The sequence below is a fragment of the Canis lupus genome, chromosome 13 (assembly GCF_048164855.1).
Source record: "Canis lupus baileyi chromosome 13, mCanLup2.hap1, whole genome shotgun sequence".
Classification (NCBI taxonomy): domain Eukaryota; kingdom Metazoa; phylum Chordata; class Mammalia; order Carnivora; family Canidae; genus Canis; species Canis lupus.
In genome coordinates, this window is record NC_132850.1 from 19,939,735 (window position 1) to 19,953,512 (window position 13,778).

Genomic DNA, 13,778 nt, shown 5'->3' on the forward strand with positions numbered 1-13,778 from the left:
CACTTACGTTCTATTCGGGCTGGCAAATAAGCACTAATTTGAAGGTGTATTTTCTTTAAAAATATTCCTTGTCTTTAAAAATCTAGTAATTCGTAACAACTCCATACGTCAAGAAGAAAGTTCCTGGAGTTTTAGCTTTTGACCTTGGAACTAGCTTGAAATAGCTTCTAATCTTGTGGGATAAAAATTCAGAAAATAAGGCTGTGGTCCGGTAATGAAAAATCCCTGGGCCCTTAAGAAAATTAAGGGGCAAATATGCTACTGTGCATGAGGGTAAGGGTTAGAGGATAAAAACTTTTATTTAACAGATTCCATGTCTGACAGATAATGACAAATATTAGAGAAAAAGTTCCTTTCTGGTCCTTTAGGTAGCACTGGCAGGTTTAATAAATACCCGTGGAGGCCCAATCAGGATGGTTCTGCACAATGTGTCGGGTGTGCCACTGATACTTGTTAGGATTCTAGCGAGGGCATGAATGTACATTTGTTTCAATACTCAGGAGCTGAATACTTAACATTGAGGAAAGAACAGAAGTAGCACAGCACATCCTTGATTTCATGGTATTAAAAGCCAAAAAGTTAAAGCAGCAGCAGCAGCAGCAGCAGCAGCAGCAGCAGCAGCAGCTCCCTGTGATCCACCAAAGCCCAAGCACAGGGGCGACGTTCGGGGATGCTCAGACACCCAGGCAGCTCCTTGCTGGAGTCCACCAGACTCCAACAGCAGCAGGCACAGAACTGATGTAGAAAAGGCATCTATTTAAAAAAAAAAAAAAAAAAAAGTTTCCAGAAGGCTCAGGCAGGATGTAGAATTTTCTACCTGCTGCTCTGAATGTCAAAATCCGAATAAAGCTCAATGAAGTTGTGGAGTAATTACGACATTATGAGAACCAAATCCCTGTTAAGAGGTCACAGTCTCTTTATTACTGACTGATCATAAACAGTATATTCTTCTCAGGGAGGAACTTCTTTCCAGGAAAATATTTTAATGAATTGCTCCGTTGACTGTTACTAATAATTATTACTTTTAAATTCTAATGGTTTGATTTTTAATTGTATTTATCAACTGTTGGTTATGGCACATAAAACGATTTTCCACTTACAGTAGTGGTAAAATAAAAAATAAAATAGCCTCACCAGTAGGTATTTCTTGTCTGACTTTATAGCTAACCCACAGTGAGACAAAGTCACAGGTTATGTGTGTACATAATAAATCTTTGTGCCTTTAAGATCAATGTGAATTATATTCCTGCATTCTGAAAAATAACATTTAAGAGGATATTTATGTTTGTTTTACAGGTTACTCCTCTATTCTGTATCCCGACTGGCCAATATTTTTAAGCAACAGATACTTCTCTTTCTCACTGTTAGCCCTCCAAACCTAACACCGAGTGTTAGAATAACCAATTGAGTCAAGCAAAGATACCCTCATTTAGTTTTGAACTAATATAATCCAGCAAAAAACATAATTCATTCTTAAAAAACTGTTCCAACTTCCTCACTCTAGAATAAACTCACTTTTTACTCTCCACTTTTCTATGAATAAGCATTGTTTTCAGGCTGCTACAGCTGTGACTTTCCGTAAGTAATCCAGCCTGTGTGTGTCTCAGCTTCTAAAACTACAAAATGCATATAATACTAGATTTAGGTGATTCTAAATAACTCCACTGGCCCTTGTTAGTAAAAACTTTGCTATGTAACTTGTTGCATGCTGCTTCAATTCTGAACATCTGGTTTTCCCCACTGGCTTGCAATCTGAGGTCTTTGGTTTACCATTTTCCCAGACTCAGAATAGTAATTAAGGGATTTAAGAGGTCTTGCTTTTTTTGCTTATGGGTTGTTTAATCTTAAACCTAAGATTTTAAGAAATAAGCCTAAATGTTTACTTGTTTTTATTAAAGAGAGCACTGTAAAATCTGCATTTATTTTGCTCAAACCCAAATGATGGGACATGATTTTATTTAAAGACTAACCAGTGGCATCGAACACTGGAACTGAAGGATAATTACAATAGTTACATTCCAAAAACCTTTATATAAAAACTACACCTAAAATCATGCTTAGGCAAAATATGCCAAAACAGATAAGGTACAATGTATACAAAGACATATATATCACTCTGCATTAAATTTTTCAAAAAACACACAGAGAATACAATAATTTATATTTATAAAGAACAGCTGTTTATACAAACACAATTTTGAAGAATGACACAAACTCAGAAAATGTAATCAGAGTATTCTTTCTCACACATAGGCTATTAACGCCCTAGTATTTCAAAATCCTTTATAAAAGGAGATAGCTTAATGACTTCTCATTCAGGAACTTTTTTTAATGTTACTTTTTCTTCTTCTTTTTTTCATCTGCTTCCATTTTAAGCTTAACTTCTTCAGCTGAAAGAGCTCCCAGTTTCTTATTCTTTGCTTTTTTAATCTTTTCCTTGATGGCAGCCACATCAATTTTATTTTCAGTAGAAGCTAGACAAATTAAAAATGATACATGTAATTCTTTAGATTTTACCAAATAAAACATAAAGCATGTATTTGGTTCAATAATTTCAGAGTACTGTAATAGGTGAGATGTCATGTAAAATATAAAACACCTGCTTAAATGAAAGACATTTAAGACGAAACAAATCATAAAGTACTTTAAAAATACATTAAGTACACATGCAAATGGCATTATAGTTTAGCTTTTCAGTTACTAAATTCAATATTAAAGCTGCATTTATTTCCCTTAAATTGTACTTGGTAGTAATATTTTTATATTCTTTCCCATGTTTTAGAACTTTATATAGAGTACTCATTAATATACCAATTTTCCATTCTGCACATTAAAATAACATAAAATTACATTTCATGAATATTAACATGTAGCCCTTCTAGCTTCCATAATTTTAATTAATCATGAAGGTTTAGATCAAAATCTACTTTACCTATTACCACACATAAAACCTTAAAAATAGGGGCGCCTCGGTGGCTCAGTCGGTTAGGTGTCTGCCTTCAGCTTGGGTCATGATCTCAGGGTCCTGGGATTGAGCCTCCAGTCTGGATCCCTGCCTTGCAAGGAGTCTGCTTGTCGTCCTCCCTATGCCCCTCCCCCTGCTTATGCTCTCTAAGGAATAAATAAAATCTTTTTTTAAAAAAACCCTCAAACTTAAAAATAAAATTTTCCAAATATTAGTTCAATGAATGACTAGTAAAATTTTATTTAACAAGGCCTTGGTAATAAAGGTAATAATCTGAGAATATCTGGAGATCCTAACAGAACCCAGCCATGGACTCAATTACAAAAACTTGAATAATAAAGAGAGAGGGGAAAAAAACTGTAGCTTTTCCTCACCATTTAAAGAACAGTATTCAGAGCACAGGAGAATCACAAAATAAAACATTATCAGACTTAATGCTGTCACTATCATGAAACAGCTACATCCCTAATCATTATAAACAGAGACTATTACTAAAATAATAATAGGTCTGGTTTTGACCAACAGGTCAGGTACAGTGATGCCAGTGACTTCCCTCCCCTCACTGTGCACTGGCTACTCTGGAAAAGTACTTCAGAAAGAGCACAAGTGTTACTAGCGGGAAGGAAAATGTAGAAGAGGAACGGATGGATCAAATGAGGCTAGGAATGGAGAAGAAAAGACACAAGTCTCGGAGTTTTTTTTTTTTTTTTTTTTTAAATCTTAGACAAAGCACACATGGAAGGAGGGGCAGATAGAGAAAATCCTCCAGCAGACTCCCCACTGAGCAGAGCCCGATGACAGGCTGGGGGCGGGGGTGGGCGCCCTCCATCCCATGAGCTCATGACCTGAGTCGAAACCAAGAGTCAGATGCTTAACTGACTGAGCCACCCAGGCGCCTCACCCTGGCTGTCTTTTTAAAAGCCCCAAGACCTTCCTGTTGTTTTGATGGTGTCTTTTAGCCCAAGGTCATCAGAAATCTGTAACAATAAAGGGATCGAATTTAAAGCCACAAATCACATAAACAGAGAGAAGAAAAGTGTAACTTCTGATAAGCTCTTTCTGAGGCATGATAACAGAGCTTGGGGAGCTTGATGCTTTAGTTACTCTTACGTCTACAAAGTATTCACTGCTCTAGTTTATAGCTTCACAACGAGTTCTTGCCCAGCACAATCAGAGGTCAGGAAAGGACTGTCAATCCAGGATACTCTTTAAATAGGCACTAGCTGCTAATAAAACACCTCAGTGACCTCATCTCTAGGATTAGTGGCTAATGAAATGTCAAGAGAACTGATGAAAGATAACGGTAATTTCTTTAGTTAACACTCAGAGAGATTTGGACAAATTCACTACTGGTTTACTTTTCAGGTAACAGACTTTAACATCATACCAATAACTGGAAAATAAGCATTTACCTTCCTTTGGTTTCACAACTGGTTTTTCCTTAGGTGGAATAAAAGCTTTGTTTCTTTCCTCTTGTCTCTTACTGAGAGCTTCTGCTTGTTTAGCCTGCATTATTAGTAAGAACGATTTATTATTAAGTAGGAATTCAAGTTTCTATGAACTATGCTATCAATGTCATGAGCTAGACAGAGTCTTACCTTTATGGCTTCCATTTTCTGACGCTTCTTTTGACTTGCCTTCAGAAAATATTCACCACTAGCCAATTCTTTATCAATCTGTTGAAATCATGATTTACAATTACATCAGAAAATAGGTAGATAAAAGACATTTCCTAGGAAATGCATAATGCCCTTGAGTTAAAGATAGCAAGGTCAAAAATTCTTGATAAATTCATAAAGGCGGTAACATAAAAAAAGGAGATGTGCTCTAACCTGAAGGGAATACATGCAAAAAGCATGGAGGTAGGAAAGGAGGTGATGTGTTCATGAAATATACAGCAGGCTGTTTTAGGTGGATGGAACATCAATGATTCAGGAAGTGTGAGGAAACTGGAAAGATAATATGGGGTAAGCTTGAAGAAATGTGCATGCCAGGTAAAGAGGGTGGGCTACAATTTAGAAATGTCTGCAGGTTTCTGAGAGAAATGGAGACCAAAGCAGTATTTAAAAGGTACAGAAGAAAGAAGAGAAAAACACTTGGAATAAAGTAATGGCATGCAAAATGAAGAGCAAGAATTGTTAGGATTTGGGGACTAATTCAACACTAATTAGAGAAAGTAACAGCTTATTCATCCTGATTTATCTCAAACTGACACAGCATTATTATATCTAAGGCAATGTTTTACACTCGTAATAATTACTAATCTCTTTACAATTACTAAACTACAATTACTGATCATTTAACCCTCATTAACAATCCTTTGAGATAGATATTTATTTATATTATCCCCATTTTACGTACAGGGGAAACTGACGCATGGGTGGGCTAAATAAATTGCCAGTCACGAAGCAAGTAAGTGGCAGGAAAAGTCAATTGAGACATTAACTGTTTTAAGAAGTTTAGTCACAGGAGAGGAAGGTAAGACAATTACTAACTAGAAGACAGGCCCATAAGAAGGATAGTAGGTGTTATGGAAGCACGCCTGAGTAATAAGATCACTCTACCTTCCCCCAACTAACAGTGCCTTTCTTTGCTTCCCTTTCCAGAATAGACCTCATGATCCAACACTTCCATTGTTTTATCACCATGATCACTTTTCCACTCTGACCTTCATCAAACCTCTGAAATTCAAACTCCAAATATAGAAAGAGATGTGTTACTATGCTGAGAACAAAGAACTAGAAGAAAGGAAGGACCTTTCGATACAGCCAACGTAGGGAATCATGACATAAGATACCTCAGAAGATAGGTGAAGACAGAATTCAAAGAACAGGTGAAGAAAGGACTGGCGCAGATGGAAAAAAAAATTACAGGTGAGAGAAAAGGAAGGTAAAGGAGTTCTCACTTGATAGTCTTAAATACTGCCATACAATAAAATACAGTGTCATCTGCTAGAGGTGGGAGGGTGCTTCAAGAACTAAGAGGACACACAGAACTACTAGACAACAGTGAGGATCTGAGGTTGGAAACGCATCATTATAATGGATACAGTCCAAAGACTTTCTCCAAATATGTTTAGCAGCCACATTATGGGAAAGGAGTCAAATTTTAGGACTGACCAAGTTTGAGAGTTTTGCTGGACAGATGTGATAGAAGGAAAAGGCAGCATAAAAGAAATAGTGATGAGACAGAGAGAAAAGGAAATTTGGGGAAAAAAATGAAGCCAGAAAACAAGTGACCATAAGAGAAGCCCTCATAAATTAAAAAAAAGAGGGGGTACAGATGTTAGAATTTAAGATTTCAAAACTGGAGTAGTCATATAGCACATGTCACAAGAATGATGTTAAGGCAGAGTGAGAGCACTAAGGGCTAAGTTGTGTTGTTGTTGTTTAATCCATGGGATGTTTATTGTGGCCACAGGGGCAGCAACCACCTAGACAGAGGTTACACTCTTACTGTGAAGCCCCTACTCCCCACGCCCACACTTAGCTCAAAATAAGCCTATTTACACTTACCTTTAGTTTCTTATACTTACACACACACACACACACACACACACACACACAGAGAAAATCTACCTAAATAACTCTCCATAAACTTTCTAACAAAATAGATTAAAATGGTATCCCCCTAATATAAATAAATTCAACATTAATACTGACCTGACTTTCTGGCTGTGGTGGTGGGAATGGTGTATACTCTTTCTTGACAGTTTTCTTCTTTGGCTCCTTGCGTTTATTCACATTTTTGTGCTTGAACTGTGGCAAGAATCTTTCCCAACTTTGTGATCTTAATTCAGAATCTTTTGCCAACTCTCGTTTAATCATTAAGGTCTTTAGTCATGGTGATATATGAACAAAGAAAGAATTTTTAATTTTATAAGTAATACATTTGTCAAACTAAGACATTATAAATATTATTCCTATAAATAATACAATTAAAATGAGTAGTTCTTAATCTCCTCAGTAGGAGCAAAAGACTCCATAAGAAAAGTAATCTCAAATCAAGCATCAAGAAAACCATTAGAAATTTAGATTAAGAAATGCAGAATTATTGGGGCGCCTGGGTGGCTCAATTGGTTAAGCGTCTGCCTTCAGCTCAGGTCATAATCTCAAGGTCCTGGGATCGAGTCCCATGTCAGGCTCCTTGCTCAGTGGGGAGCCTGCTTCTCCCTCTCTCCCCGCTCTCTCTCAAAAACAAAAACAAAACAAAAACAAAAGAAAAACCTTAAAAAAATGCAGAACTGTTAAAATGAACTGAGATGAGACAACTCAGCTTTTCAACCATTAGTTCACTAAAACCTTTAAAATTTGGGTGCCTTGGTGGCTCAGGTCATAATCTCCAGATCCTGGGCTGGAGCCCCGCATCAGGCTTCCTGCTCAGCAGGGGGTCTGCTTTTTTCATGCTCTCCCTCTGCCCCTACCCATCACTTGTTCTCTCTCTCAAATAAATAAAATCTTTAAAAAACAAACAAAAAAGTCTTTAAAATACATATTAATTGGAGCAGGGAGAGTTCTTAATTAGCAATGTTCCCTAAAAGCTGGAAGTTTTTGGGTAGCACTTTAATTATCACAGGGAAAGAAAAAAGTAAACTTTCTCTTGATCAGACAAAACCAATATTCTCACATTTCTCCCACTCCATGTGAATTCTGCACACACTGGAACATCAAAGGATGCAAACCGGGCATCAGATACAAGACTAGCAGCTCTTTTTATCTTCAATGTCCCAAGGCAACTCAAAATCGTTCTTCCATCCCAATCTAAGAGTGACTTTGTAACTTTATCAAATTTAAGTGGATTGCTTCAAAAATACCCTCATGAAATAGTTCATAACAACAGGTATAATCATGAGTTATATGTTCCCAGGTATAATCATGAATGCTGAGCACACAAGGATATAACAGATCTCTCTCAAAGAGTTTATAATTTGAACATTAAATTAAAAAAAAATAGTGTTAATGCAATCTGACGTATTCCAGACTCTACTAATAGAAAAAGGGCAGAATTCTGAACGATCACATCTTCAAATATAGTAATGGGCCCATAATCCAAGAAAACCTGACTGAGATCATCTATGACCAATTTCATGAAGCGTATGTCCTTCGTATCAGAACTACACCATACGTTACGGCACAGCACAGAGACCTAAGCCTCCACGGATATAACTCCAGGACTAGGGTAGTTGGGTGTGCAGAACTCTACCTCTACCCTGAATAATTCTGCTTTATCTGCTTTGTGGATTAGGCTTCCATAAAAAATCTAATTTCAAGAAAAGTTTCTGCACCTAAAAGAAGTCTGACAATCACTGTTACAGTAACATATAATTAACTCACTTTAATGTTATAAATTGGATGGATATTCTTCATAGTATCTAGGACTACTTTTCGAACCTGAAATTTGCAAAGAAAAATGAATTAGTCATTTAAAAAGATTTTAATGAACTCAGTGGAAGGAGATTAATACACTGCAACATACCCTATGAACCAGGCAATGACTCCCAAATTGAATACAGTAGGCCTTCAACTGCTCTGGGTGACCTCTAGATCTTTCATAATAGTCAACTTCTCTTGGAAGCAATGGATTTTCTCAACTTACTGCTAAAATGTAACATATAGAACTAATACAACAACATTTTGGAACTGTGGAATTTAGGAAGAAAGTAGCTAGATTTAGTCAGAAAATACGGGCTCAATAATGGGAATGCCACTTCGTAAGGGAAAGTCACCTGTCCTTTTCCTGCTTTCTCATTTGTAGTACAGAAGTAAAACTATCTCAAGGCTCTGCTGTAAAAATTAAATAAGACAATATATTTAGACTTCACAAAACCACAGGATATTCAATATATTTAAGTTATTATTATTGCCACATGAGAAGAGGACAGATAACTAGAAGAGGTCCAACAGAACTACTGTAGGTCCTAGAAAGGGAACAAGACCTCGCAGCCAGATCCAGACAACAAAAGGAGTTAAGACACAGTAACTGCTCCACAGTTTTTTTCATAACATTAAATACTACACTAAACTTCAGACAAAAAAACAAAAAAAAAAAAAACAAAAAAAAAAGAAAACTATTTTAAAGGAAAGTTTCCAGAATCTGACCTCTACTAGTTTATATAGGTTACTGCAAATAATATCAACATTCAATTCTCTAATCACTTGAGCACATGTAAATACACATTTCCTGTATGTGCTAGAGACTAAAAATCTTAAATACTCATTTAAAATTTGTAGTGGAAAAAGAAATGATGTGCAGACCTTCTAACTCAGGAGTGGATACTTCCTTAGTTGCCAAAGGTTGACCATATTATGTTAGGATCTAGGAGTGATGAAAATTAACTGAAGATAGTAAATAGTTCTCACCTCTTTTAAGCCACTAAAAGGTCCAATGACTGAAACCGTGTTTCCCTGAACCATAATATAACAGTTTGTTAACAGTTCCAAAGCCTATAACAAAAGATTAAGCTCAAATTCAGTACAATGAAAAACTAATGACAGAGAAAGACTCAAGTTTTCCACTGATAAAAAGTACCTTTAATGTAGATCCTTTGGGGCCAATGAGACGTTGTCTTCTTTTTACAAATCTTTCTTTATTTCTTACTAAAGAACCTATTTTAATGATGTCACAAGCAACATCATCCTGAAGAATTCGTACTGCCTTTGGGAAAAACGAAGAAAATATTCCATCAATATTCTTTACAAACACATTTGTTTTCAAGGCCCAGGCTAATGAAATCTAACCAGAAAAATAAAAACTCTAAGACGGAGGGATGCAGTGTTATATGTTATCTCTAAAGTTGATGCAAATACAGCAAAGTTTTTGTAATTCTAAATTTACCTGTTCAAATGAAACACTTCTTGCTAAAAGTTTTATTAGGTCTCTGGCCCTAATGATGATATACGGATCAAAAGTCTTCTTTGTTGTACAAACAGTCATACTGCCCTCGATCAGGTCCAGGGTTGCATTAACGTGCTGAGAAAAGCAAAGAGCAAATACACAACTGTCTAAAAATCAATTCAATTTTAGGTAATTACAAAGCCTATCCTATCAAACTATTAATTACTGTAAATTAAGCTCTAATTCTATCAACTCCCCCCTTGAAGAAGCTGAGTAGTTGATAAAAATAATGAACATTGATTACTTTCATATTTCAAAGAATGTAAGAAACTTAGGCACTGAAACCATTTCTACTTGGCTTTAGAACTTTGTACTCAAAGATAATTTCTAGTTTAAAAAATATGTATCAATGCAAATGAGGTCATACTTAAGACCTAGGGTGAAAATCTAAAGCTACATATAGCTCCTCTATCCTGGACAGGGCTGTGATCTGCCATCTGCTCCTTTGGGTTAAGAACAGACTTTTCCTTTCAAACTTTCTTCTACCTGGTATTAGCTAAATACAAAGTAAAAACAAATTCTCATAGGTTCAGAAAGAAAAAATAACTGGAAAATTAGGCATTAACTGTTCATAGGAAGAAACAGATTTCAACAAAGCAAATTAAAATGTCATTTTCTGATAGCATCTTGTGAATTATATTTCAGTGTAGTGAGTGATGAACAATTCAACATAAGGTTGGGTCTCTGTGAGTTTACAAGTCTAATCTCAGATGCAGACAGCTGTAAAACAGCCTGTGGTTTGCTGAACCACCCTAATACCTAACAGGCACAAAACTCTGGAGCAGTCACCTAGATGAGAAACACATTTTATATCACAACCTGGTGTGTGCACAGGTTCTCACGTGCACATATATAAATGAACCAAAAACTTCATAAAATGAAACTTATCCTTACCATATGTGATACTTATTTTTATTTTTTGGATGCATTCCTTTTTTTAAGGCTCATTATATCCATTAAATGGGATTTCTTGCTCTACTAATGGGTTTCAATCCAGTTTGAAAAATAAAAACAAATGTATTACTCTAGGGAAATGGCAGCAGGTACATACAGGGGATAGTTGGCCACACCCTACCCCTTCCATTTAAAATGAAAATTAAGAAATCATCCAGGTACATGCCTCAACTCAAACTATACAGAAACATGGCAAATATCACAGTAGAGAACAGGCATTCTGAGATGAGTTTCAGAAAGTCGATGAGATCCCTACAGTTCTAAAGGTGTGTGAATTTTTAAAAGTAATCTATTACTCACAAAACTAAAAACAAGTGGATTAAAAGAATAAAGCTTCTATCTAGGTTGTTTAAAAGGAACCAGGGGCACCTGGGTGGCCCAGTCAGTTAAGCATCCGACCCTTGATTTCAGCTCAGGTCATGATTTCAAGGGCTGTGAGATCAAATGTCACGTTGGGCTCTGTGTTCGGCAGAGTCCACGCGGGACTCTGCCCCCCGCCTCTACTCACACATGCCTGTAGGTGCACACACTTACTCTAAAGATCTTTCTTTAAAAAAACAAAACACCAAAAAAGGAACTAAATTAACTACTTACACTAGTACCTTTTAATTTTTTTATTTTTATTTTTTTTACGCTAGTACCTTTTTAAAAAAATCCACCAGCATATATACTTATTTTTAGAAAAGGCATAAAAGCAAAATTTCAAATAAGTATATAAAATGTGCATACATGTTCATTCAAGGCTTTCTGTACCAAAGGCCAGCACTCTTTCAAGTAAGCCTCTCTATATTTTGGGAACAAAGTTGCAAAACTGCTCTCCTCCAAGAGTCCTCTGGGATTGTCCTCTTTAGAAAAAGCGGGTTCCTTCCAACCATCAGGAACAGTGAGGAGCTCAGATTCATCTAAAGAGAAGAAACATACACGTAAGATTTTACCCTTCTTGTGGACACTTTTAAAAATGCTTATATGTGGGATCCCTGGGTGGCTCAGCAGTTTAGTGCCGCCTTCGGCCCAGGGCGTGATCCTGGAGTCCCAGGATGGCGTCCCGCGTCGGGCTCCCTGCGTGGAGCCTGCTTCTCCCTCTGCCTCTCTGCCCCCCTCTCTCTCTGTGTTTCTAATGAATATATAAATTAAAAAAAAAAAAGCTTATATGCATACATTTACACGCTTCCCAATACTCTTTGTAGTTCCTGTTTCCACGCTCTTTAGATGATTCAGCAAAGAACATGACGCCGTCATTATTTATCAACACACTATTAAAATCAACGGTCTACGCCAGCCTCATAGGACCAAGTTCCTTAAGGTCAGGGACCCTCCTTGGGTCTACAGTCCTCAGCGCTGCTCGGAAACTTCCACTGTACGACACGGTCTTAGAGTCAAAGATCCTAATACCACTTTGTTTCAATACAAATGACCTGTTAGACTTTCCTGAACTGCCGACTGTGTGTGTATACCATATATATATGCAGAGGCATGTACATTTTGTGCACACGCACACACAGACTTAAAAGCTGATATTCTGGTGTAAACTCTGTTACCAATCACCGGTAGGTACATGGCTTCAGACTTTCCAAGGAGTTTCCATGTGCCTTGCTTCTGTATACACCTTCATGACAACTGTGAAACGTGGGAAGGACGGGTATTATTTTTCCCATTTTGTGAGAAACGTTTAGTCCAAAAAAAAGAAAAGATGAGTGACCGGTCTGTCTAAAGGGACACAAAGGTGATTCGGTCTAAGTCTCCAATCAATGAAATGAAATGTCTCCTAAGGGCATAAACGATCTCCGACATCATTTGTTAAAACTCCTGATCCTGGGGCGGGGAGCGGTTGAGCATCTTCCTGGGGCCCAGGTCGTGACCCCGGGGTCCTGGCATGCAGTCCCGCGTTTGGCTCCGTGCATGGAGCCTGCTTCTCCGTCTGCCTCTGTCTCTGCCTCTCATGAATATATAAAAAATAAAAATTAAAAAAATTAAAAAACCCAAAACTCCTGGTCCTGGGTTTCAGGATCTCTTGAAGCCAAAGGCTCTGACAGCCGGCCCTTGGCGGCTCGGCCACTCGGCAGCCTCCGTCCCCGCCTTCAGGCCGCAGGAGCGTCGGGAACCGGCCTACGCGCGGGAGCCGCCCGAGCAGCAGGGCAGCGAAGGGCGCCCCGGAGGCCGCGACCCCCGGGCCCGCGGAGCCGCTGTCGCCGCCGCCCCCCGCGCCCCACGGCCTCCCCGCCCCCCCACCTGCCCCCGGCCCCGAGGCGGACTCCACCCCACAGAACGGACCCCACGTCCCCGGCCAGCCGCAACGCAGCAGCCACCCCCGAGTCTCGGTTCTCACTCGACCTCACCTCGCTTCTCCGGCTTCGGCTGCTTCGGACGAAACTCACTCCTCCCGTTCGCCTGCACCAGCCCGTGGAAGGAGGAGGCCGCCATCTTCCGGCTGCTTCCGGCGCCACCGGAAGTGGAGCTGCTCTTAAATCCTACTGGCTATTCAGGCCTAAGAACCTGTTGGCTCGAAAGGAGTTCCGTAGAACGCAGATGAGGAGATGTGCGCAATCTCTGTGCGTGCGTCTGTGCCTGCGTAGCCAATGGACAGCCGCGGACTCTTTTCCCAGGATGCACGGCAACCACGGAGGTTGGCTGCATGCTGGGAGTTGTAGTCCAGTGCTATGGGGAGTTGGAGGCCCAACTCTGCTACCTTGAATATTCATGCACGCATTAAATACATCTTGGAATTTATTTGGAATCTTGGAAACCTACAGTTTCCTTTCGGTCCTTGTGTCTAGCTCAGGGTCTTGGACTCCAGGGTTTGGTCGCAGAGTGCACTCGGCCTGTCATTGATGTCACTCACTCACTCATTTGATAATATTTATTTGACCGTTAAATAATTTGATAATATTTATTTGACCGTGCTAGGTCTAAATAGGAAGTCCAAATATGAAGATGCATGATCCTTGATGGCAGAGAGTGGCAGCAA

At 38.6% G+C, this 13,778-nt stretch overlaps 1 protein-coding gene across 2 annotated transcripts; it reads right to left on the reverse strand.

The window, feature by feature from the left end:
* Positions 1-1,918: 1,918 nt before the first annotated feature.
* Positions 1,919-13,346, reverse strand: LOC140602763 (KRR1 small subunit processome component homolog). 2 transcript variants are annotated; one of them, XM_072772811.1, is made up of 10 exons: positions 13,150-13,346; positions 11,543-11,715; positions 9,800-9,934; positions 9,494-9,619; positions 9,325-9,408; positions 8,299-8,355; positions 6,628-6,798; positions 4,564-4,641; positions 4,378-4,471; positions 1,919-2,474 (listed from the first exon to the last, which is right to left on the reverse strand). In XM_072772811.1, exons 1-10 carry the CDS (start codon positions 13,232-13,234, stop codon positions 2,335-2,337), a joined length of 1,143 nt encoding a protein of 380 aa, XP_072628912.1. In that variant the 5' UTR covers positions 13,235-13,346; the 3' UTR covers positions 1,919-2,334. The 2 variants fall into 2 exon arrangements, with proteins under 2 accessions (XP_072628912.1, XP_072628913.1); XM_072772812.1 differs by lacking the exon at positions 9,325-9,408 and having other exon boundaries at positions 13,150-13,330.
* Positions 13,347-13,778: the final 432 nt, after the last annotated feature.